This window comes from Dreissena polymorpha, chromosome 15 (assembly GCF_020536995.1).
Source record: "Dreissena polymorpha isolate Duluth1 chromosome 15, UMN_Dpol_1.0, whole genome shotgun sequence".
Lineage (NCBI taxonomy): Eukaryota > Metazoa > Mollusca > Bivalvia > Myida > Dreissenidae > Dreissena > Dreissena polymorpha.
Window position 1 is genome coordinate 8,570,024 of NC_068369.1, and position 26,741 is coordinate 8,596,764.

A 26,741-nucleotide genomic window follows, 5' to 3' on the forward strand; every position below is an offset into this window, starting at 1 on the left:
AATGTACTACTGATGAAGGCTACGGCCGAAACATGTTAAGTACCAGAAACATTTAAATAAACGGTGACGTGTTTGTACGATTTATTTAATTTTTCATTTTTTTTTACCACTCAATAAGACTCGTTCTTGGGATAATTGCTGAATGCACATGTGTAAAGTATCCTCCCTGATTAGCCTTATCAAGGAAAACACTTTATGCCTACTGTGCCCTACACTGGATTTTTGTTGAGAAGAGACCTCTTTTTAACTCTTTCAGTGCGGGAACCGAATTTTAAAGGCCTTTGCAAACAGTTTGCTATTCTGATAGTATTCTTTGAAAAAAAAATGAAGAAAATGCTTATTTTACAAATTCAGCAGACGACATTTTAGTAGACGACAAATTACCCAACATGCAAAGGGTTAAAGCGGGTATATACGATTTTTATATGTGTTAAATTGTAAAATATTGATACAAATATGTTATCATAACACACAATATGCAAGAAAAATGATATATTTAAAACGAATTTCATAAAATGCAGCAAATGCAAATTAGCGCTCCGAGCCGATTGTGACGAAGATAATTCGTACATATTTTCCTACAATAACCGATGCATTCGTCTTTTTAGAAAGTGTTCGTGTGTCGTATGAATCGATATCGCTGCAGGAATTTAAAATGAACCGTTAAACTAAAATTAGATTCACATCGTACATGCATTATATACATGCTTACGATTTCGGCTGTACAGCCTTTTTCGATTTCAGAATTAAATATATGGCTAATTTCGCATTTTTCAACACATGTTCTTCTTAACTTTTATTTTAGTTTATATTGAAATATATGTATAATAAGTTTTTTACACATTTTATATTAATCACTAAATATTTGACAAGATCGTATATACCCGCTTTAACAAAAATGTTCATTAAAGCTGAAAGTGCTGTCACTGATAAAACTTTGTGGACTGAACAGGCTAATCTGGGAAAAACTTAATGTACATGCATTAAGCCCACATTTCCCCGAACAGGCATCTAAAGCCTTCAGACAAATCTGCATCCTATGTTCAGACCTTTATGTGGTGTTAACAAGTAACATATTAAACCAGTAAAATATTGTTTGAAAAGGAAATTTTTTACTGACACCACAAAATCAGACCAGTGATACTGACATTTAAATGTGAACATGTCATGCACAGCATTTATAAAAATATTAATAAAAAAAACAACAATAATTTAGCATTGTCACAACTTGTGAAAGGAAAACACTCCAATGCTATATACCAAAACTAACAAGTTTTCATGATCTGTGTAAATGCTACATTCGAAATAAACACATGAACAATCAATAAAAAGTTGCTTTGTATTGGAACTACACCCTGGTGAACAACAACACAACAATAAATACACATACTTTATTGGATCTGAATCAATCTTTAAAAACCTCATGCATTTTAAATATTTCAAGCAAAAAAACACTACACCTAAACACAATTTCTTTTGTTAAGAGTTACAAATTTGTCATATTCGTTATCAATTGTCCTTGGAAGGTCTCTGTGGTTTCAGTATTCTCCAAAGTTTGAATGGAAAACTGTTCATGACTCTCATGGATCCCTTCCAATACATCCGGTGGTAAATCAATATTATCCTGGACACTTTCCAATACATCCTGTGGTAGCTCAATGTTTTGATACTCAACTGGCAAACTCAGCCCATGAATTCTAGGTCGCTCTGCATCCATGGTAACCATCATAGTACTTATATTAGCCCCTGCCTGGTTCAAACCATCTAATACAGCTTCTTGCATTCTGGTTTGCTCTGGACCAACCATAACCATTATGGTACCAGTATCCCCGCATTCATTCAAACTATGTGGCTCAGCTTCCTCAGTTTTTCTATTTTCATGAATCGCCAGCTTCCGCTTGTATTTCTCCATGTTTTCCCCGTGCTTAGCCTGCATATGGGCGCGCCAATAATCTTTTCTCCAGAACGATGCCCCGCATATATCACACTGGAACCTACCTGCTCCTGTATGCGTCGCCTCGTGACGCCTTACAAGGGGTCGGGTCTTGAACCCTTTCTGACAATACTGGCAGTAAAACGAGCACTCCGATGTATGCGTTAGTAAATGCTGCTTCAAGAGGGTATTGTTTACAAACTTCTTTGCACAGATTTCGCAGACAAATTTTTTCTCTGCGTAATGGTACCTCATGTGCCCGTTGAGCTGTGACTGTGTCTTGAATGCGCTGCCACATATCTGGCACGCGTAATTACGCATGTCAAAATGTGTGGCAAGATGTGAGTTCAAGTTGCCCTGGTTTGAGGACGCATAGTTGCAGAGTCCACAGAGGAATGGCTTTTCGCCTGTATGCTTCACTCGAATGTGCTCAACAACTGAGCTGCGATATTTACGTTCATAGCTGCACTCTTTGCATCGATAGCTAGTGATTTTCTTGCCTGCAAACAGTTTAAGACCGAGTTTGAATCCCTGGACTTGTCCGTCAAGTTGAACTTAATCGAATTTTTACTATATGCCATGCATCAGTATATTCTGAATTATTTCAATTTTGTTAGTCTCTTCTTTTTTTATACAAGCCCCAACAAAAGACATACATTACTGACTGCAAGATTTATCTCTGATTTTCTAGTTTACCCAAAGATCAGGATCTTTAACACAGCCCAACTTGAAATGTTGCATAATTGACCTGATGACAATGGTATAACAACAGGTTTGACTCTGGGTTTAATGCGCCTCGTTCTGAGAAAACTGTGGGTAATGCATTGTGTGTCCTAACCCTTTACCAATCAGAAACGCATTTAGCAATTCGCACAGGCTAATCAGGGACGACACTTTTCCATTAAAATGATTTTTCTTTTCAAAGCCATTTCTCTACTAAAAAAAATTATTCTAGTTCAGGAAAGAAGAGTTGTTGCTGTACGGATCAATCTAGGATAACACAGGCTAATCCTGGATAACAATGCCCTCATGCATTACGCCCGGTTTTCCAAGGACGCAGATGATATAATTATGAAATTGAGAGAAGTCTGAAATGATCTTTACACTCAAAGGGCAAGATATTGCGCTCACCCGAGATGAATTCTAACAATTTTCAGTTTATATATGAATTTTATTACAAGTGAAAACGGAAATTAATGGTTTAAACTCATGCACATGTTTGCATAAAATAGTCAAAGAATCCTCACATCCAAACTATTGCCAACACATCCAGTTAAGTTTCAAACTTAAATTGCAACCATTTATATGTTCCAAATAAAAAATGTATGAACTTGCATGATGTCATTGTACAAGAATAACAGTAATAATTGAACACAGGAATACCTGCATTCTTCTTTGAAATCAGTTTTCATTTCAAACTGAATGTAATGTTTTGTCTGATCTTTCACTTCTTGTAAAAATAGTACATTTAACTTTTGCATACCTGAACAAAATCTTGATGCAGTGATATCAACCCATGCCAAAGGCATCAGATATTCCGGTAATTTCAAAAGTAACCGAACCTTGTGTCTGGTAATAAAAAATTGAATTGTATAAATATACGAGCCTTGCTCTGTGAAAAGGAGGTTTAATGCATGTCGTACAGTGTTTTCCCAGATTAGCCTGTGCAGTCAGCACAGTCTAATCAGGGCCAACACTTTAAACAATTAAGAGCACCGCATAATGGGTGCCAACGCTTGGCTGCGGGTGCAGTTTTGAATAAATGAAAGCTTGTCAGGTTTTTTTTTAGGTCACAGTGACCTTGACATTTGACCTAGTGACCCCAAAATGGGCGTGGCGTGTAGAACTCATCATGGTGCATCTACATATGAAGTTTCAAAGTTGTAGGTTGAAGCACTTTGATTTTAGAGCCAATGTTCAAAAGGTTAAAAAAATGTAAAGGTTTTAGCACGACGCCGGAAGACGAGCTGGCGATGCCAATACCTCAGGTTTTTCCGAAAACAGCCGAGCTAAAAATACAATAAGAGTAGTGTCATTCCTTATTAGCATCTGCAGACTGCACTGGCTAATCTGTGACAACACTTAAAGCACATGCATTAAACCCACTTTTCACAGTCCACAGACCATAATATGTAAAACAAAACTATGTATCTGACATGAAAATCGACTGATTTCATTTAAATTTGTTGTTATTTTATTGGTTGATATAACAATACAGGAACTGTTTCTGGCCTTTTAACAAACATCATTAATGGGAGAACCATGCATTCATGGCTCTTTACCTAAACTTGTAGACCTTTTAAGCAAATATTATGATTTCAAAGGCATATGAATGGGCTATTCTTATCCTTCTGTGATATTGAGTGAAAAACATTTTTCGAAGTACTGTTGTCAAATTTCCTAACTTATTCTTATCAAATAAACATAATAGTCATTACTTTGTTATAGTAAGTATTGCTTAACTGTTTGCATGGTGGGATATATATTCATATACATGCAAATGTTATAAGCTTTTATTTGATAAAAAACAGGAAGATAAAATCTGACTAGGTCCTGTATAATTTAAAAGCTGGAGGACCTCAAATTCTGTGGATTTGTGTCTTTCACATGGATTGTAAGATCATGAAATAAATAAAGCACACATCAATTTTAACTTTCTTCCTTCTAAGTTTTACTGAATTTAAAAACTTCAGCATGCCACAGATTATATATGCCATGCCCGCTTATGAGACCAGGTAATCCTGCCTGACTTAAAAGCAGACATCATAGGTCTTAACCAGACTGCACAAAAGATCAAACCAGTTCGGAGCTATGCTGGCTTCATATTGCATATAAAGACTTATTTTCGCATGATGCAGCTTATATTATTGTTGTCCTATTCATGTATAACCTTGATTCGGCAAAGCTATATCCAAAGTGCACACCCAGACTTTTTTTTCAAGTCATCAGTCTGACAAACAGTAATCAATATAGCCTTAAGCCGTACATGTCGCTAGAGTAATTTGAGCCTTGTTCAGGGAAAACTGGGCTTATTGCATTAGCACAGGCTAATCAGGGACTACAGCGTAAGCTTTTATGGAACTTTTTGTTTCATTCAAGTCTCGTCTAAACGAAAATCCAGATGAGGACTGCACAGAAAATGTCTGCTTTTATGGAATTGTTAGTTTTAAGGAAGTCGTTTCTTAACAAAAATCCAGTTAAGACGGAAAGTGTATTCCTTGATAAGCCTGCGCGGACTTTACAGGTTTATCTGAGATTGCAGTTCATGCATATGTAACAAGCCCAGTTTTCCAATAAAGAGGCTCATATCACAAAAACACAACAAACTAAATAAAACAACACAATCATTAGTCTGACTTTAATTACAACTACAAGAGTACGAACATTTAACTCTAATGGAAAGTCTTTTGTCTCAAACAGATTCTCAAAAATTTAACATTTTAAACAGCTGCAAGCAATCACAATTAACTTTGAAAAACACAAATATAAATACTACATATAGATATTAATTCGTTAAATTCAACACAAATAAACTAAAAACCATATTTTTGAAAATTCATTTTTTTCCACTTGTTCAGATGGTAGTAACTACACAATAATTTTTAAACAATCTTTTAACAACTTATAACCACTTAAAATTAAAGCAGCTTTAATCCACTCAATTCAAAATAAAGCGAACAAATATGAAGATCAATCAAACATAAAAATAATCAGTGTAAACATAAATATGTTTACATGCAAAACACAAATAGTGCTGAATGGTAAATATAACCTCCATAATACCAGTATAAGCAGTCATAAACTAATTCCACACACAAAATTACGAAAATATCATAGCCTATCATATGACATTTAGTTTATTTAGTTTATTTAATGATCTCAAAAATGCTTGACAAAAAAGATGTTATTCATTTTTCATTTGCGGACTTCACAGGCTAATCTAGGATGAAATTGAACACACTTGTATTAAGCCTGGTTCTCCCATACAAAGGCTTGTATTAAGCCTGGTTCTTCCATACAAAGGCTTGTATTAAGCCTGTTTCTCCCATACAAACAGTCATATACTTCTTTCTTACATCGGTAGTCTTGTTTCAAAGAATGCCATGGCATATTTTAAATGTCACCTAAAATGTTCAAGTAAATGGAGTGCTAGAAGATTAATTTAATTTCAGGTATTTTAAACATACTAAAACTATGGTTGACATTAAAGTAATTTCAGTCAACATAAATAGTGTACCACAAACAAAACCAAAGTCACATATAACATATGAATCAAAACACCAATGAACACAAACACTTCATTTTATCATAATCATATGTACAAACCAGGACAAAAGGAATTGTTTCCTTTTCAATAATGTCCAAAGACTCAATCTCTGAAGCAGTCTTCCAATTCCTACTGTAGTCTGTAGTCTAAACTTTATGGGGTGAGAAATTTGTGAACACTCTCCTGATTAGGCATTCCTTTCCAGATCTGTTCATGCTTTGTGTTTAACTTCAGTCAACATTCACGAGCAATTTAAATAAGTCATGTTCACTTCTTTTTTAAAAAATACATTTTGTTTTTAATAAAGAACATCCTTTTAAATTAAAACTTTATATCATAAAAGTCAAGTTTAACTTTTATATAATTATTGTCCTTAACATAATTAATGTCTGATTTAAAATACTTTTCTAAATAAATACTGTTTTTCTCCATTTTCAATATATTTTATCAACTGGTTAAAAATGTTTGACTTTTTTCTCCAATAACTCTTTAAAGGTCAGAGACATATTTCAACACTTGGAAAGTTAACTAAAAAATTTAATCATGAAATTCCAAAAACAAACATCCCATATCTCAGTTATTCTCCACGACATGTTCCGCCTGCACATCTGGCGTCTCCACCACCTCTTCAGCATCCTCCTCTGTAATTTCAAACTCGTACTCGACGTCTGACCCCATCTCCTCCAGCTGCTGTGTCTCATTATTCACCGTGACAATGTGCACCTGTATTGGCTCATCCTCCTCCTGCTTCACCCCCCTGGCCCCATTCTCCTTCTCCGAACCCTCTCCCTCCATCTCCCCATAATCTTCATCATCCTCGTTATAGCCTTCAAACACATAGCGGGTTTCTTCCGATTTGTCTCCCTCGCCTAGTTTTACGAGCTTCTTCTTGACAAGGTCGAAATCTTCACCATGTTGAGACTTCATATGCTTGCGCCAGTAGTCGACGCGCGGGAACTGTTTCCCACAGATGTAGCACTCGTTATCGCCACCTCCCGTATGCGTGAACATGTGACGCTTCACCTGGTACTTGTCCTTGAACCGCTTGTCACACATCCCGCACTGGAACCGTCGGTCATCGCTATGGGTCTGCATGTGGCGATCGTGTGTTCCCTTCTGAGCACTTTGCTTACCGCAGAGAGTACACACATAAACCTTTGTGGGCTCAAAGTGACGCTTGCGGTGGGCTTTCAGAGTGGAGTTGAGCTTGCACGCGTAATTGCAGATGTCGCAGATGTAAGGTCGATCCTCGTAATGAATGCTCAGGTGGGCGTTCAGGTTTGAGTGGTTTGTGAAGCGTTTGAAGCACACCCCACACTCGAAGGGGCGCTCATCGCTATGGATGCGACAATGGTCCACTATACTCTGCGCGTACTTTGTCTGCTTGCCGCATGTCTTGCATTCGTACAGCTTCTCACCTTAAATTGGATAATTTTTCATTTCTTTCAAGTCATAATAAATGATAAATGGTCACTCCAAACCAGTAATTGCAATTAGCAGTTCAATTGTTCTGTTTGGTTATGTACATGTATTGTTAGACCAAGAATATTTTACCGACTGCTTACACAAAAATTTCAGCTATTTCGAAATTTACCAGTGCAGGCCAATGTGCCAATTTCAATCAATGCTTCAAATTCAAGTTTTGTTATTCTTCATTTAATCATGTTTTTGTTATTCTTCATTTAATCATTGCATTGTTTAACAAGTGATTAAATTTGAATCATAATAATATTCCAATGTTACGCTCACCCAAGTTTTTTTCCCTTTTCTATCAAAAAACAACAAACAATAACAACAGCAAACAACTAAAATTGTTTCTGGATTTATTGCATACATGTACATGTGTGAGATCATGCCAACGGCATTTTAACAATCACTTCAGCACTACAAAATAACAAAATAAAAGGACTATAGGTAATATTTTTACCTGATCTTCCAGGTATAGTGTAAAATTATCATCGCTATCATACGCATGTCTGTCACTATATTCACGTTCATGTAATTCATCCGGTTACGTTGTATTGGAGCAATTATTTAACACCGTTCCCCTCCATTTTCAGAACCGCAGACTTGAGTGTTGATACCCGCTCTATTTGTAAGATGAGAGAGGGTTTTATTTTTTGTTCCAAAACAAAGTAGAATTAATAACATCATCACCATTTGCTACATTTAAAAGCCATAAACTTGGTATGTGCATAAAGATATACCTTTAACATCATAAAAATCATTCAATTGATGTTAACAGCTTATTTATATTGCACATACATCACATTTAAAACCTATAAGAATTTTAACAATAATGTACTTACCTGGACTAACAATTCGGTCCTCTTATCAAATCTTGAAACATTCATAAACTACATCCACTTTAATACAAATGATTTATTTATTGATTTCTTATACAAGACAAAATGTTCAACCTTTTATAAAATATGAACGAGAATCAGAGTGAAAACAGATTAATATGACCAAGGTATTTTATTAAGAGTCTTTGTATAAACTTTTAAGTATTCACTTAAGTCTTAGATCTTAGAAGTTCTTTTAATAAAATGAAGATTTAATCATTTATGCGACTTAAAAACTTCACAGCATAATTTCCAATATAAGTCAACATTCAATTAGTATTGAGCATTTGTTTGCTTGTTTAACAAGGAAGAGTATTAAAGACACTGTTTTCACATTTTTCAACTTATTCAGTGTTTTTTTCACCATTTTGGGAATGGGGCCCCGAGACCCTTTGGATTGGAAAAAAATTGCATTGTTAAAAAATAAAAAAGGTATTTTTTTAATAATTTTTTTGGCCAACAATAAATTGAGAATAAAGGTTTCAACATTATGTTTACTAATGTTCAACCCAAAGATCTGCATAGCAAAATTAAATCAGCGCAACAAAGAACTTTTGCTGTCTCAGAAATTGATGAAAAGTTCAAAGTTAATTAGCACATTATACATGTATACATTACATCCAAATACCTAATGTGTCAAAACAGAATTGTATTTTTAATATTTATTAAAAAATACATCAGGAATTGTTCAATTTGACGAAAATCCATGAGATTATTTGGGGACATGACAATTATTGCCGTGCACACATCTTGGAGAAGGAAAACATTGATAACTCGGTATTCATTTCTTGAATGTGTTTGGGAGAGAAAGAATACAAGACACATGAGTAACGGACATATGTGACCACAATTCCCTTAGAACAATTTTACTATTCAAGGAATCTATGAATATTGGTTCAAACATTTTTGAACTTTAAGAAGTGTGTGGTATTTGAGATCCAATTTCATATGACAGTCAATTATTTCAAATTCAAAAGCAACTACATTTTGTCATATACTTGGAAATTGCACAATTAACAGTGCTCTGAATTTTTTTCAGAACAGACAAATTAGTTAGGTACAAAACCCCAACACATACTGTAACATTTGAACCAATATTTCACAAATTCTGAAAAGCAACACAGAAAACAACTGTTATAATATGAGCCGCATTCTGAGAAAACTGGACTTAATGCATGTGCATAAAGTGTCATCCAAGATTACCCTGAGAAGTCTGCACAGGCTAATCAGGGACAACACTTTTAGCATAAACTGGACTTTCTCAAAGAAGGAACTTTATCCAAACCAAAAATAACAAAAGCCGAAAGTGTCGTTCCTGATCAGCCCGTGCAGTCTGCGCAGGCAGGCTGACGACACTTACCCACATGCAGAAAACCCAGTTTTCCCAGAACAACATTTATACTATTTCCACATACCTCCTTCTCTGATGACCACAAACTTGTCGTTCTTGGCATAAGCGTTGGTACGGAAATACGATCTCTTGGGGGTTCCCTCCTCATCAAGCAAACCTTTTGGCACCGCTTTTGTCAGAGACTTGACCTCCGGTGAGTAGGTAACCTCTTCAATTAGAGGCTTTTCCTTCACAATCCTTTTGATTGCTGCTGCCCGTTTCTTAGGAGCACTCTTTTTGGCTGTTTTCCTCGCAGACTTCTTGCCTTTTTTTGCAGACCCTTTTTTGTTGCCAGTTTCTTCTTCTTCGTCATCTTCTTCCTCTTCTTCAGATTCCTCCTCTGCTTCATTTACTTCTTCCTCAAAATCATCATCATCATCACCTACACTGGCATCAAAGTTTTCATCATTTTCATCAAATGTACCATCATCCTTCATTTCAGTTGCCTTTGCTGGTTTCACATTCTCTTGCTCAGACTCTTCACCTTCCTCCTCTTCTTTCTCCTCTTCCCCACTTTCATTTTCGTCTTCCTCACCTTCCGAGCCAGCAGTGTCCAATTTCATTTTTTTCAGAGTCTTCCTCACAATAGCTGGTGTCTGCTCCAGCTCCATTTCTTCAAATTCTTCGTCCTCATAATCTATATCATCAATGTTGTTCTTCCTCTTCGATCCTACTATTGTCACACGTGGGTTTGATCTAGGCGTCAACCCAAACCGCTCAGCTTTCATCGGAATTTTCATCTTAGAAATCTTAAAGAAGTATTTAGTTTTCCCGTTTTTCAATTTACAACTGTCCAGTTCTCCAACACTCAGAGCATCGTCTACCTCAATTTCTATACACAGGTTTGTAGTGACAAGGGAATCCATTGACACAGGAGGAAGCGTCAATGTCCGCTGATCCTTCGACTGCTTTTTAGGGTCTACAGTTATCGTGAGAGATGGGTCAAGGTCAGGGGCGCGGGTCGGTTCCTTTTGTACTTTCATAAGGGCTGCCATATCGGCCCCGCCCGGGGTACCCAGATTTCCCTGTATGACCCTTCTGACCTGGGCCAAGGCTGGGTGTGGAGATTTGACTGCAGGTTTAGGCTGCTGAAGCTGCTGCTGGGTCTGCTGCTGTTGATGGATTTGAACTTGGACCTTCCCTGGAGTAGCTGCTGTGGTCTTCATAGGACTGGACTGGGGAAGTATTTGGTATGTCACCTGCATAAACGAAAGGCATGTTGCATCATTCTATTGATACAGGGAGTTCTTTAACAAGCAAATGAAAATATTGTAAACACGAATCATTTTGCAGAAAAAAAATATTCAAAGGACTTGGGAAAAAAATTACCATTATTTGTATTTATTACCAAGAATTCAAAATGATCAAACTAAATTCAATAAACTTGGTAAAAAATCTATTGTTGTAAACGTTTAATGATCACAAAGAAAACAAACAATAAACAAGAAACCGTTGGAGATGGTTGATGCTCCCCAAAGGTTTTTTTTGTCACAATATTGAACTATATATTCAGATAAAAGGAAACGTCTAGTAGGACAAGAATTGCCCTATATGTACAGCTAATGGAAAATTTCAAAGGGCCATAACTCTGTGAAAAATTATCCGACTAGAACCCGCTGATAATATGCAAATCTCCTCTTGGTAGTGAAACTTCCCATAAAGTTTCATTGAATTCCAGTCATTAGTTGCTGAGAAATAGCCCGGATAAAAATTGTGCACGGACTGACACATACACGGACAGATGAACCGAGGACTATATGCTCCCCCGAATTTTTTTGGGGGGAGCATAAAAACTCTGTATAAATTATTAATGGTTGTTTTCAAATCTTCAAAACAAAACAAGATATTTACTTTGTAAGACATAAGATGTCTATCAAAAAACGCTTCTTAGAAATATATACAAACAAGAGCTGTGTTTGTTAAACATAATGCCCCCTACTGCGCTTTGAAGCCGCACGGCAGCTATTTTAGAAACAATGTTATATTTTGAATGTTAAGGTCACAGTGACCTTGACCTTTAACCTAGTGACCTCAAACCATGCTTAATGGTAGATCTCAATGAGATGCATGCACATGTGAAGTTTAAAGTATATAGACCCAAGAGTTTTCATTTAATGAGCAAGGTTAAAGTTTTGGGACAGACACACACATACAATGACAGACAGACAGACAGGCCAAAAACAATATACCCCCTGATCATTTGATCTGGGGGCATAAACAAAATTAATTCATCATATCAAATCTTTCAAGGTTACAAGTATTTCACATCAAATGAGCCTTGCTCTGTGAAAACTGTGTTTAATTCATGGACAGGTATGTAAAGTTTTGTCTCAGAAACAACACTTCCAGATATTCTGGAATTTTTTCGATTTACGGAGGTCTTTTCTAAACAAAATCAGTGTAGGCAAAAAATGTTGTCCCTGATAAGCCTGCTTAGGGTAATCTGGGAAGACACTTTATGCACATGCATTAGGCCCTGTGTTCCAAGAACAAGGCTCTAATAATCAAAAGCACTTGAGCTACAAACCGATTGGCCATCGCCATGTTCCCCAGACTGGGCTGGAATGATGATGATGGTGTTCTGAGAGTTGGGGTCAGTGCCATGGGAGGCAATCACTCTGTGAGTCCCGGCAATCTGGCCAGCATGGCTCACCACAATCTGGCCAGCACTAACCTCCATCTTGGGCTGTAAGGAGATAATCTTATATGTATCATAGGAAATCAGGGGCAGATTAAACAAACATGGACTATTCGTAAAACTAGCTGCATGATCTAAGGTATTGCAGTTAGAATTTATAACTCTTATCCACCGTGTTATGCCAAAACAAAAGTTGTATGCTCAGCCATTTATAAGAACAATGATTGTAAAATCATTTTAATTTGTTGGAATGTAATTAACAAAGAGATACAAAGGAACTGACCTGTTCTTTGCAGCCAAAGATATCATAAGAACAACTGTTCTGACCAAGTTTCATAAGGAGCCAACTATAAATGTAACTTTTAGAGTGCTAACAAGGTTTAACAAAAGCCATATAAGGAAAAATGCCCCACCCCTGGCGGCAATGTTTTCAACAGACCAGTACCATTTTCCAACTCATCCAAGATATCATTAGAACAAAATGTTCTTACCAAGTTTCATGAAGATTGGACTATAAATGTGACTTTTAGAGTGTTAACAAGTTTTTACTAAAACCATATAAGGAAAAATGCCCTGTCCCCTGGCTGCCTTCTGTTTCAACCAACCAGAACCCTTTTCAAACTTGTCCAAGATATCATTGGGAAAAATCTTCTGACCAAGTTTCATGAAGACTGGAAAATAAATGTGGTCTCTATAGAGTGATTTACTATGGCCATATATAGCCATGTAAGGAAAATGCCCCGTCCCCTGAAGCCCATGTTTTTCAACTAGACGAAACCATTTTTGAACCTGTCCAATATGTAAATGAGAAAAATCTTCTGACCAAGTTTCATGATGATGGGACAACAAATGTGGCCTCTAGAGTGTTAACAAGGTTTTACTATAGCAATATAAGGAAAAATGCCCCACCCCTGGTGGCCATGTTTTTCAACCAACCGGAACCATTTTCGAACTCATCCAAGATATCTTTGGGAGAATCTTCTGAACAAGTTTCATGAAGATTGGACAATAAATGTGTCCTCTAGAGTGTTATCAAGGTTTTACAATAGCAATATAAGGAAAAATGGCCCACCCCCTTGGCGGCCTTGTTTTTCAAGCAACCAGAACCATTTTTTAAATTGTCCAAGATTACATGGGGACAATTCTTCTGACCAAGTTTCTTGATGATCGGACAATAAATGTGGACTCTTGAGTGTTAAGGTTTTACCAGAGCTCCAGATAAGGGCCGTACAGCCGTAAATACGCCTTTTTCATGAAGATTTACGCATTTATTTTTATAAACTGTACGTACAATTACGACATAAATATCCATTTTACGCATTTACGAAAAAAATTTGGCCGTACCTATACGTCTGCGTCAGCGAGGCGTGATTTGTTGGTCTCTAACCTAACGGCTCTTTTCGTTAATTTAAATTACCGAAAAGTTGTAGACTGGGTTCATATATTATTGCCTATTCTGTCGCGTGATTTCCTGCAACTTGTAAATCCGTCAAAAACTATATGTCTGCGCGCAATTGAATGCCGGCTTAACCGAAAGCGGCTCAAAACAACACTTTGTTGTCATATAATGACTACATACGGTGTCTTCTAACCATCCTGACATTAAATCTGTAAACACAGAAAAAGACATTGTTGCCCCGATATTAAACAATTTGATTGCATCGGTGGCCTAAAACGTTCGAAAACACGATGGGAAACGGATGTCAAGAAACTTGTCAAGAAAAATGAAGAAATAGTATTAGTCATGAGTTTTAATGTGTAGTTGTATTAGCATCATAATTCAGAATGGAAACCTAATACAGTAACTGTTTTAGAAGCTACATATATTTATTATAATTGCTGCAAATGTTTCTGTAGAGTCAGTTATACACCCTTCAATATCCAAGAACACGGGTAGTACAGCACTACCTGTATTTTTGGATATGGTAGTACAGGTACTAATTGATTTTAAGCGTTACTCCTTTTCTTTCTGTCAGTGGCAGTACCGTTACTAATTTCACAAATCCTTATCTGGAGCTCTGTTTTACTACATGTATAGCCATATGAGGAAAAATGCCCTGCCCCCTTGCAGCCATGTTTTTCAATGAACCAGAACCATTTTTGAACTCGTCCAAGATATCATTTGTACAAATCTTTGGACCAAGTTTCATGAAGGTTGGACAATAAATGTGACTTTAAAAGTGTAAACAAGGTTTTACCATAGCCATATAAGGAAAAATGGCCGATTCCCTGGTGGCTATGTTTTTCAACTAACCAGAACCAATTTCTTACTCATCCAAGATATAATTGGCACAAATCGACTGACCAAATTTCATTAAGATCTGACAATAAATGTGGCCTCTAGAGTGTTAACAGGGCATATGTTGACCCTGCATAACGTACGTCGGACAAAAGGAGACCACAAATGCTCACCATGAGCACATCCTGCTCAGGTGAGCTAAAAAACAAACAAATAAATTTAAATTTGCTTGCATCCAAACGCAGACATCCTTGAACTGGGTTAACAATAATTACCAACCTGCACCACCTTCTGCCCAACTGCAGGGTCTGTGCCAGCCTGGGATATCCGCACAGGCATCATGAACGCCTTCATGCCTGAACTCTTATGCTCTTCTGAAAAGAGAGAAAACTGTCATAAACTTAAAAGATGTGTGATTGGTCTTGAAGATTTCAAAGGCATATGATCTTCATTACGGAAAAACTGGGCTTAATTCATGAACATAGTGTCCTTCGATTAGCCTATGTAGTCGAACAGGCTTCTCTAGGTCTACTTACACTTTCTGCATTCATGGTAATTTTAGTTCAAAGAAATTCTCTTCTAAAAAAAACCAAAGAGATGTGTTTGCCAGAAACACAATTACCCCTACTGCACTGCTTTGAAGCCATATATTTGACCTTTGACCTTGACCTTTCGCCACTCAAAATGTGCAGCTCCATGAGATACACATGCATGCCAAATATCAAGTTGCCATCTTCAATATTGCAAAAATTACGGCCAATGTTACAGTTTTCGACCGACGCACAGACTGACCAACAGACAAAAGGACTGACGGACAGTTCAACTGCTATATGCAACCCTACCAGGAATAACAAGATGTGTTTGTGAAACACAATGTCCCCTTATATGATGTTTGACATTGTAGGATGACCTTGACCTTGTGAAGGATGACCTTTACCTTTCACCACTCAAAATGTGCAGCTCCATGAGATACACATGCATGCCAAATATCAAGTTGCTATCTTCAATATTGCAAAAGTATTCATAAAATAAGCGATTTGGGCCACATATATTTGACCTCTGACCTTGAAGGATGACCTTGACCTTGACCTTTCACCACTTAAAATGAGCAGCTCCATGAGATGCACATGCATGCCAAATATCAAGTTGCTATCTTCAATATTGCAAAAGTATTCATAAAATTAGCGATTTTGGCCACATATAATTGACCTCTGACCTTGAAGGATGACCTTGACCATGACATTTCACCACTCAAAATGTGCAGCTCCATGAGATACACATGCATGCCAAATATCAAATTGCTATCTTCAATATTGCAAAAGTAATCATAAAATGAGCGATTTTGGCCACATATATTTGACCTCTGACCTTGAAGGATGACCTTGACCTTTCACCACTCAAAATGTGCAGCTTCATGAGATACACATGCATGCCAAATATGAAGTTGCTATCTTCAATATAGCAAAAGTTATTGCAAAATGTTAAAGTTGGCGCAAACAGACAGACAGACCAACAGACAGACAGGGCAAAAACAATATGTCCCCCACTACTATAGTGGGGGACATAAAAATCCTGTTTAGGCGCAGAGATGTCCCTTATCTAGGACAACACATTATGTACTTAAGCCCAGATTTTTACAATGAGGCTCATTTATCAAATGTATGTTTTTTGTACAGTACACTCCACGCGTTTTCCCCAATTTCCCTCCATACTCCCGGTGATTGACCTGGAGGGAGATTAAGAAAATCCCGCCAGACGTGGCGTTTGCATGATTTTGGACGCGGCGGTTAATGATCGGCAAAACTGATAAGCCGATGCGGCGGTCCTTGGCGTTGGCAACGCGGGGGAAACTCAGCGTTTTACGAGATAACGATCAATTTAATTTTGTTTGACTTTCAAATAAAATTATATTTATTACAAGTACATACATGTACATGTAGTATAATATTTACAATTTAAAAAAAAAAACAACCAAGATAGATCGATCCTGACGTGGTTGTAGAAGTAGTTGTTGTTGTATAGAAAACTCGTTGATTTACGACAAACAAAACGTCGTCTTTTAACTAATACTTACCAATTAATATAAACACAAATTGCAACATTGTTTTTATTTTGATAATTTAATCCAAAGTTTTCATGTAAGCAGGTGATTTTCTATACTGAACATGTAAACAAATGACCAAGGACCCTAAAAATCTCGCAAATCTGTGTGAATTGACAGTTTGACGTAATCAAAGAAAAGCTGCTTCCTGTCTAAAGGCATAACTTACTCAAGTAAACACGTTCAACGAATGCATAACGAATGATTTTAATTGTCGGAACAAAGACAATTCTCTGCTCGCTTATGCATTTATTTTCTCTTTAAAGTTAGGTTATTCCATTGATTGCTAAAAGAAGGTGGTAACTATTGAGTTGATAGTTGCATTTAATATTCACAGTTGTATTCTTGTTGCGTCAAAACAATGTTTACCAGTAATTATGGACCAAATCGACAGAGTGACATTCACACATGTTAATCCATTTTGTCAAAACACCGCAGACAGCAGTCTACACAATAGGTCAGTAGACAAGCTTTGCGTGTTTTCATAATGTCAAACACTTAAAATCCAGTTCCGCCCTGATGTCTTCTTTAATCAGTTGACAGTACATTTACTGTTAAAATAATTACTCTACTAAAATACCGTAACGATAAATATTCGGCGTGTATGATTTGAAATTATTTTGGAGGAAATATCAACTTATTAGCGATATAATTTTGTTAAAAAATACCAAAGAAACTTTTAACCGAAATCAACAAAATTCAATGTTCTCTGCGCTATAAAGTTTGTATAAAAAAAATCAATACACGCACGCTTTGCAGGAGTATACCTTGTACATTGCAGCATAATTTTCGCGCGCTTTTGTTGGGAAATATACATGATGACTGTATATTGGAAGCATTTGTAAACGTCGTGTTAACATTAAAAATCGTAGTGTGTTTCGGATTACTAATTATTATTTTCATTTGGAAATGTTACGGAACATTTATTCTTGTCTTATATGTGTTATGATTTAAATATTAATTTGTCAAATGTATTATATTCATTCATATTGTAGACGTACCTGTGAATTAAAAAACATAATTTTTATACGTATTAATTTTCTATACAATTATCTTTTTTATACATGTACTACAGTATTTAAACAATTTATTATAACAATGTTTTTATTTTTTGGCATGCCCAGTAGCACAATGCTAACGCGGCGTTGCGCGGCGGTCACTGATAAGAACGGAAATTGTCTGCATTTACCGACTAGGCTAAAGTAATACACGTCGCGGGAATTAGCGAACGTGGCGTAAAGCCGAGCGTTTTATCGAGTTCACCTCGCTCTCTCAACGCCGCGTGAACACTCGCTAGCAGAAAAAACCAGCGGAGGGAGAGCGTTTTTTGGGGGAAAACGCTTGGAGTGTACTGTATCATGACCACAGATTCAAACTGAAAATTCAAGTAAGGACTAGTGTAATATTGTGTTTTTTTAAATAATGTTACCCAGCCAGAAATATCCCCAACCACTATGGGACTTGAACCCAAGACCGCCCGGTTCCAAATCAGACGGGCACTCTACCAAGTCGCTATAAAAGCTAGCTCATATAGCAAGGCTGTTTAAGTTTTCCTTATACCGAACCCTGGTGCACACACCCCCTCCAATTGAGAAATTTGCCACGAATTCCCCCATGCCACGCTATCTTAGGGACGTCTGACACACATGGTGTTTTTTTTTACATTTGGCGCCAATGTAGGAAAAAACCCTGACTGGACATGACTATAAAGAATCAGTTCCAGAGCTTTTGAATTAAGCGAGGCATTCTATTTCGGAACATAACTGATAGTGAAGAGGAAGTTTAACAACTTGGTTCTGACCAAGTTTCATGAGGAGCCAACTATAAATGTAACTTTTACAGTGCTAACAAGATTTTACTTATGCTATATAAGGAAAAATGCCCCACGCCTTTAGGGTTGCAACAATATACCGGTATATCGGTATATATCGCAATACGCAATCCGCATATTGTATTGCGATATGATTTTCATCATACCGGTACGAAAATTTTACAAAAATTCATTCACATTTCGTCCAGAAAAGCCATCCGAAATAATGATACAAAGGTAAACAAAACAAAGCAGTGTAAATTATTTTTTACGTAAAAAAAGCATTCTAAAAAGTGTATTATACGGAGTAGCGTTGTTACATGGGAGCATTCATTCGATGCTTTTGAACAGATTATCGTTGAATTAATTGCGCACAGCTGTAAATGTTTCGTTCGATTCTGATTTGAGCATTATTTGTAATCCGAATTTCGGAAACACGCTTCCAAATTTGAATGCTAACGCGACAATAAAAAATTATAGCGTCAAATAAAAAGTGCTTTATCCTTTGTCTCAATAAAAAGCGCGCGAAAATTATACAGACATGTAGAACGTCGCATGGAAAGTATGGGTGTATTTTGTGTTTTATAAAAACGGGAACATCACGTCAGCTGAATTACGCGTGTTCAGTGTTAAATAGTAACAATTGCAAAAATGTATTTGATACTTAAGAAAATTTGCAAATGTTTGTGTTTCTTATTATTCTTGAGCACATTTATAGTAAATATTTACCAGAATTTGCTTTAAAATTGGAATTTATGGGATTATTGGGTAATTGGCAAGTTATAATTTTGGTACAAGTTAGCAATATATTGCGATATATTGCAATACGGGTTTTTGAACTGACAATATATTGCAATACGGTTTTTGGCGTATTGTTGCAGCACTACACGCCTTGAGGCCATCTTTTTCTACAGCCCAGAACCATTTTCGAACTGATCCAAGATATCATTAGAACAAATGTTCTTACCAAGTTTCATGAAAATTGGACTATTAATGTGACTTTTAGAGTGTTAACAAGGTTTTACTATAGCCATCAACATCTTCCAAGGAACAATTGAGACGAATCTTCTGACCAAATTTCATCAAGATCGGACAATAAATGTGGCCTCTAGAGTGTTAACAAGGCAAATGTTGGCGCCGCACGATGGACGACTGACAAAAGGCGATCACAAAAGCTCACCAAGAGCACATTGTGCTCAGGTGAGCTAAAAACCTACACCTGCGCCGAGACGTTTTGGGAGAGAAAGAAAACCACCCAAAAGATACGTTGATTTCCAGATGTACTGATCTCATCATGTTGACCGAAAAATTCAAGCGTAATAAAGAAACATTAATGATGTCTTAAGTTCTGCTTAAAATGGACAGGGAGATGGGACATCAAATGATAAACGATGTAATGCGATGCAATGCAGATATAACCAATATGTTCACCATTGATATATTTTATTTATGTTTTATGTGACAGTCAAGTCCGTACAGTTATGTTTTATTAATTTCAAGTTAAGTATGTTTTGTTTTTTTATATTAAACTGTGAGGACCCAATGTTATTTGTAGTGTTTTTGTTCAAGGTCAAGGTCATTTGAAGCATTTTGTTTATATTTGAGAAATACCAGTCAGGGTTGTCATTATTAACCGATTGCCGATCAAATTCATCGGTTAAAATCACCAGAAAATAGGTTGTTTTTCTCGAATCTTTAAAATTGCGATCGGAAGTTTTGATTACGCAAACCGACAATAATTGACGAGGAATAACCGTAGTATAGTAGAGTGACGCCCGGTCATTCAGTCAGTCCATTTACTCCGCCTAAGAGCTACTGTTTTCAATGAATTTCTCAGCGAGTGGCCAATATTGATTTTTCCAGCTGTCAATCAAATTCTTCTTGGTAAGCATGTAAATCAATCAGCGCTCAGGCAGCCGAATACACGCCGACCCCACGTGAAACTGCATCAAATAGCTGTACATTTCACAGATTATTACTGACCGTATCTCAACGAATGTAGCACTGTAGAGCGTAATTAACTAGTTTTTTTAGTTAGAGAAAAGGTTTCCACATATTAAAAAATGCTCTTGATTTTCTACCAAAATAAGATATAATCGACCTCTGCGCTACGAAGTTGTTATTCAGCATCTAAATATTAAAGTCCACGCTTTCCCCGAGGAAGAATGACTTGATGTTGTACATGAAGTCTAATTTTAGCATGATTTTCATCTGTACATGAAAAACACGAGAAATGTGTCTCTTTTGCTAGAATTTTCTTAATTTTCCGTGAAAAATGAAATCTGAAAATGATTTCGGATAACACATTTAATTATACGCATTTGAAAATACTTCAATTAAATAATGCATTTTGTTATACAAATGGTCATAACACATAATGTAATACGTAGGTAAATAACCTGTTTTGAGATTGCCAAACTATGCATACATTTAGGTCTACATGCATCAGTGCTCCAGCTAGGCCTAAATCGAAGGGCGCCGCGCCCTGCCCTCCCGAACCTCCGCCCTGCCCCCCCCCCGAACCCCCGCCCTGCCCCCCCACCTCTAAAAAAAAAAAAAAAAAAAAAAAATTTTTTTTTTTTTTTTTTTTTTACATATGATAATTCATAAATCTCTTATTTCATTGTAATTATTTTAATCCTCATTGTATACATTATATTTGAATGGTTTAATAATAATGGGAATAATACAATTATTTATTACATATACATTAACATGCAATAGGAAGCATTCCAGAAACACTCGCGCGCTCGAACGTGCCCTTTTCACAAAATACTGCGCGTCGAAAGTGCCCTTTTGACAATATACTGCGCGTCGAAAGTGCCCTTTTGACAAAAAAGCCCCCCTGCCCTTTTCAAATCCTAGCTGGAGCACTGATGCATGAATGACCTGACAAGTTATATCACGATCTGGAATGAAAAGTACTCGGTTAGTGGTAAAATTTAAAGAAAGACGCGTTTTTATTCTCAGAAATTCACTTTCACTTTCGCAAACTTTTCTGAAAGGAGGTACATGTAACAGTTTAGATTGAGTTGTTAATTTGTCGTAATTACTAAATATAAACTGTTCTCAATGCTCTCAAATCGCGTCACATGATTCACGCATGTTCAATGGGAATTCCCCAATCCCACAATTCAATTTGTATATGCACTATCGTTAAATGGCGGACGACATTCATCGTCAATATTGGACGTAATTTGGTTTAAAAAAAAAGAAATCGTAATAATACTGGATCATTTGGTAATGGATAGAATTGGAACATGCAAAGATCTATCAATATAATAAATATATGTTTTTATACTGTACAGTATACTAAAAATGTGAAAATCTTAAAATTTTCTATTCTTTTTCAGGTTTTTTTCCACTTTTTGGGAAGATAGCCCATGGCTTTGGAATTGGGAATTTTATCGGCATTTTCATAAAATTGGGAAAATAAATTTATTAGCCGTTTTATTCCAAACGAAAAGTCCAATGATTAGGGAAATACTAAATTTGATACAACTCTTTATTATCATTCAAATTAAAAGAACAAAATCATATAATACTTTGTAAGATGAAATACGCATTAGACACTTCTTTCTTAAAATTTGGAATTTAGGAATTTTTTGCCACATTTTGGGAAAAAGGTATACCTTTTGGGATTGGGAACATAGCAAAATTTCGGCTATAAAATCGGGCAAAAAAAAACACGCTGTTTTTAGACCTCATTTTAACTTTTTATGCTTTGAGAATAGCAGTACTTTGTCCCTAAAATGTATAGAATTCGTTTTCGGTCTCCTTGACCCCTGGCCAAATCGGTTACTTTTCCAAAATAATCCTTTATTTACAATCATAATGACAACCCTGACAAGTGCAATTTTTATGGCCATTGTCAATTTGTTTATTTAAAAAGCTGGTTTTATAGTTTAATTGTAACAAAAATATACATGTAATTAGTTCAAATAATATAGTTGCCAGCTTACAGGGCTTTTTTCCTTCTTTGACAAGGGTCATATATAGGTCTTTTCCCCAAAGAGAAAGGCCCCTTCCCCCAAAAGAAAGGCCCCTTCACCTAAGATTATTTTTTGTAATGATGCAATTTTCCCCAGATTTCAAACTTATTTTTCAGTTTTGTCAATAATTTTATCCCCAAAATGGAAGACCAGGCTGTTTCCCCAAATCTAGAAAAGCCCTGGCTTAGTTAAGTTGCAGGGCTCGTCCGTGAGGGCGACGTGGGCGACATCTTCGCCCGGCACATAATAATGTCGCCCTTAAATTACATGAAGGAGAAGTTGACTTCGCCTTCTTTTTTTACATCAACGTTTTTCTCTCTCAACTTTTTCTTCTAAAAATTCTCTATTTTCACATATCATAAAGTCACCGATGACGCTTGTTATGTTATCACTTTATTATCACAGCAAAAGATCGACTGCTGTGAAAGCTTATCCAGGCAACTAGCATACATGGGCATCCACTCCAAACAATAACGGTTTAGATCAAAAGATCATAGCGAGTGTCATTTCGCCGACAGTTTGGATAGTTCTCTGTTCTGCAAGCCCAATTAGTACACGCCTTGCAGGAGGAGTTAAGCGGTACATTTACATCGATAGTTACCAATGAGAACGCGCGCATTGTACATACATATGCAGTAGTTTACCTGAGCGATGAAATGACGTCGTTATAGACATGTATTTACGCTCAAAAAAGTTTACACGCGCAACACATTCCCAACAGTAAATATGAATACGATTTATTCTAGTATGTTCTACTGTTTACTTGTTTCGTGTTTCAAAACTCTTAAACACTAATTATCCAGTCGATGTGCAATTTATTTTGTAAGACATTAATTCAGTACTATATAAACAAAAACTTACAACCCACCCGTGCAAACTGTAGTGCTAATTTCCATAATTTTATCTACCGTATCCATACGTAAACGACTTTATATTATATACCGCAACCTCTTTGCGCGTGCTGTAAGTTGTCTTATGATGACGTGATAATTGATTGACCATTCGTTAATTACATGTTTTTGGCAGTCAGAAAAATTATTAAAGAAAAACAAAATTGATCAAAGGTCTGTTAATTACGTAGATCCACTACTGTAAAAGTCCAGCGAGTTTTGACAGTTTGTTAATCCACCGCTAATTATGAAAAACACCCATCTTATATAAACTGGAATCACAGTTCATTTTTATACTTACAAGTCCTAATACTACACAATAGACATTGAGAAAACACATTTCCTCGATTAGATATAAATTATCAGAGTAGAATAAAATTGCTACGTCATGACTCATGACCTTCGACATTGCACATGGCAGATGAATTGTAACATTCAACCCGCGTTCAATTCAAAGCTGGCGATTCAAATTACAAGTAATGGTGATTCAATAATGGAGAAAGCATTAACTGGATTAAACAAACATGTACGTGTAATAAGGTTTGTTCAACCAATAACAACAAGGACAATTTGGATTATTAAATGAAACAGGTAAGGCATTCTCAAGAGTACATATTTCGGATATGTATACAATTCGGATAAACAGTAATAGATATACTATATGTCCCATGCATTAAGATTGTGTTTTGTTAAGACTCGTTTTTACCACAATTTGGTGATTTCATGACGCGAAGAATTCCCAATGGCATTGGTACCGGACCTGTTCCCAATTGGGTGAAAAAAATCACTGACTAATTATCATGTATCGATACATTATGATGTAAATAGGGTTTGGATTGTCATTGCATTATTAAAGTACTGTTTATTTTTATGATGCACATGGAAATCACAAGTTTTATTTGTATGAATTGATTTTTGTGACTTACAGTACACTCCACGCGTTTTCCCCAATTTCCCTCCATACTCCGCGGGTTTCGACCTGGAGGGAGAATAAGAAAATCCCGCTATACGCGGCGTTTGCATGATTTTGGACGCGGCGGTTAACGATCGGCAAAACTGATAAGCCGACGCGGTGGCCCTCGGCGTTGGCAACGCGGGGGAAACTCCGCGTTTTACGAGATAACGATCAATTTAATTTTGTTTGAGTTCCTGATTTTCAAATAAAATTACATTTATTACAAGTACATACATGTACATGTAGTATAATATTTACAATTAAAAAAACAACCAAGATAGATCGATCCCGACGTGGTTGTAGAAGTAGTTGTTGTTGTATAGAAAACTCGTTGATTTACGACACACAAAACGTCGTCTTTTAACTAATACTTACCAATTAATATAAACACAGTTTGCAACATTGTTTTTATTTTGATAATTTAATCCAAAGTTTTCATGTTAGCAGGTGATTTTCTATACTGAACATGTATACAAATGACCAAGGACCCTAAAAATCTCGCAAATCTGTGTGAATTGACAGTTTGACGTAATCAAAGAAAAGCCGCTTCCTGTCTAAAGGCATAACTTACTCAAGTGAACACGTTCAACGAATGCATAAGGAATAGTTTTAATTGTCGGAACAAAGTCAATTCTCTGCTCGCTAATGCATTGATTTTCTCTTTGTTTGTAGGTTATTCCATTGATTGCTAAAAGGTGGTAACTATTGACTTGATAATTGCATTTAATATTCACAGTTGTATTCTTGTTGCGTCGACATTCTAAACAATGTTTACCAGTAATTATGGACCAAATCGGCAGAGTGACATTCACACATGTTAATCCTTTTTGTCAAAACACCGCAGACAGCAGTCTACACAATTGGTCAGTAGACAAGCTTTGCGTGTTTTCATAACGTCAAACACTTAAAATCCAGTTCCGCCCAGATGTCTTCTTTATTCAGTTTACAGTACAATTAGTGTTAAAATAATTACTCTACTAAAATACCGTAACGATAAAGATTCGGCGTGTTCGATTTGAAATTATTTTAGAGGAAATATCAACTTTTTCGCGATATAATTTCGTTAATAAATACCGAAGAAACTTTTAACCGAAATCAACAAAATTCAATGTTCTCTGCGCTACAAAGTTTGTATAAAAAAATCAATACACGCACGCTTTGCAGGAGTATACATTGTACCTTGACCTTGTACATTGCAGCATAATTTTCGCGCGCTTTTGTCGGGAAATATATACATGATGACTGTATATTGGAAGCATTTGTAAACGTCGTGTTAACAATTAAAAATCGTAGTGTGTTTCGGAATACTAATTATTATTCTCATTTGGAAATTTTACGGAACATTATTCTTGTGTCAACAGTCATATGTGTTATGTTTTAAATATTAATTTGTCAAATGTATTATATTAGACTAATTCATATTGTAGACGTACCTGTGAATTAAAAAAACATAATTTTTATACGCATTAATTTTCTATACAATTATCTTTTTTATACATGTACCACAGTATTTAAACAATTTATTATAACAATGTTTTTATTTTTTGGCATGCCCAGTAGCACACTGCTAACGCGGCGTTGCGCGGCGATCACTGATAAGAACGGAAAGTGTCTGCATTTACCGACTAGCCTAAAGTAATACACGCCGCGGGAATTAGCGAACGCGGCGTAACGCCGAGCGTTTTATCGAGTTCACCTCGCTCTTCCAAAGCCGCGTGAACACTCGCTAGCAGAAAAAAACCCGCGGAGGGAGCGCGTTTTTTGGGGAAAACGCGTGGAGTGTACTGTAATATGACTTTTATAAGGATTTATTGAATTTGAAAATAGAATTTGTTTGTCATTGATGATGATACTAAGGCTTGGTGTAATGAGGGGTATAAAACAAGCAAAGATTTTATTAAACGCCGAACAGAAATCACTTCTCCTTCTAGTAGCCTCACTTCTCCCTAATTTCAGCTCAGGGAGAAGTCACTTCTCCCTCAAGTTTGAACCTAGGCTGAGCCCTGAAGTTGACAGCTTTGTAGTGTCGTCACGGGGGAGTATGTGACCGTATCGTATTTTTACCATACCATACTTAACAATAATTATGTCAGTTGAGTCCACTCCACCCTTACATTAGAGGAGACCGGTTTCAACGCACTATGAGTGATCATATCTTTTGTTAGATTAAATTTGATTGGC

General features: G+C 36.4%; 2 protein-coding genes across 5 annotated transcripts in view; both read right to left on the reverse strand.

Annotated features, from left to right (window-relative positions):
- LOC127861072 (uncharacterized) overlaps window positions 1-26,741 on the reverse strand; it is an 81,658-nt gene that overhangs the window by 53,590 nt on the left and 1,327 nt on the right. For all 4 annotated transcript variants that reach the window (XM_052399439.1, XM_052399441.1, XM_052399440.1 and 1 more), the window contains exons 2-4: window positions 15,092-15,186; window positions 12,463-12,621; window positions 9,961-11,134 (exon numbers count right to left, since the gene is read on the reverse strand). In XM_052399439.1, the coding sequence (XP_052255399.1) occupies window positions 9,961-11,134; window positions 12,463-12,621; window positions 15,092-15,186 (1,428 nt within the window). The remainder of the gene's footprint in view (window positions 1-9,960; window positions 11,135-12,462; window positions 12,622-15,091; window positions 15,187-26,741) is intronic.
- Window positions 1,377-6,771, reverse strand: LOC127861076 (gastrula zinc finger protein XlCGF46.1-like). The gene is made up of 2 exons (XM_052399447.1): window positions 3,417-6,771; window positions 1,377-2,433 (listed from the first exon to the last, which is right to left on the reverse strand). Exons 1-2 carry the CDS (start codon window positions 3,460-3,462, stop codon window positions 1,487-1,489), a joined length of 993 nt encoding a protein of 330 aa, XP_052255407.1. The 5' UTR covers window positions 3,463-6,771; the 3' UTR covers window positions 1,377-1,486.

What these genes read in the sequence shown, in the direction of transcription:
- LOC127861076 (XM_052399447.1), bottom strand. Translation starts at nt 3,462, where the DNA reads ATGCCTTTGGCATGGGTTGATATCACTGCATCAAGATTTTGTTCAG. An exon ending in TGCATCAAGATTTTGTTCAG is followed by an intron (nt 2,434 to 3,416) that starts GTATGCAAAAGT and finishes AACTGTTTGCAG; the next exon opens with GCAAGAAAATCACTAGCTAT.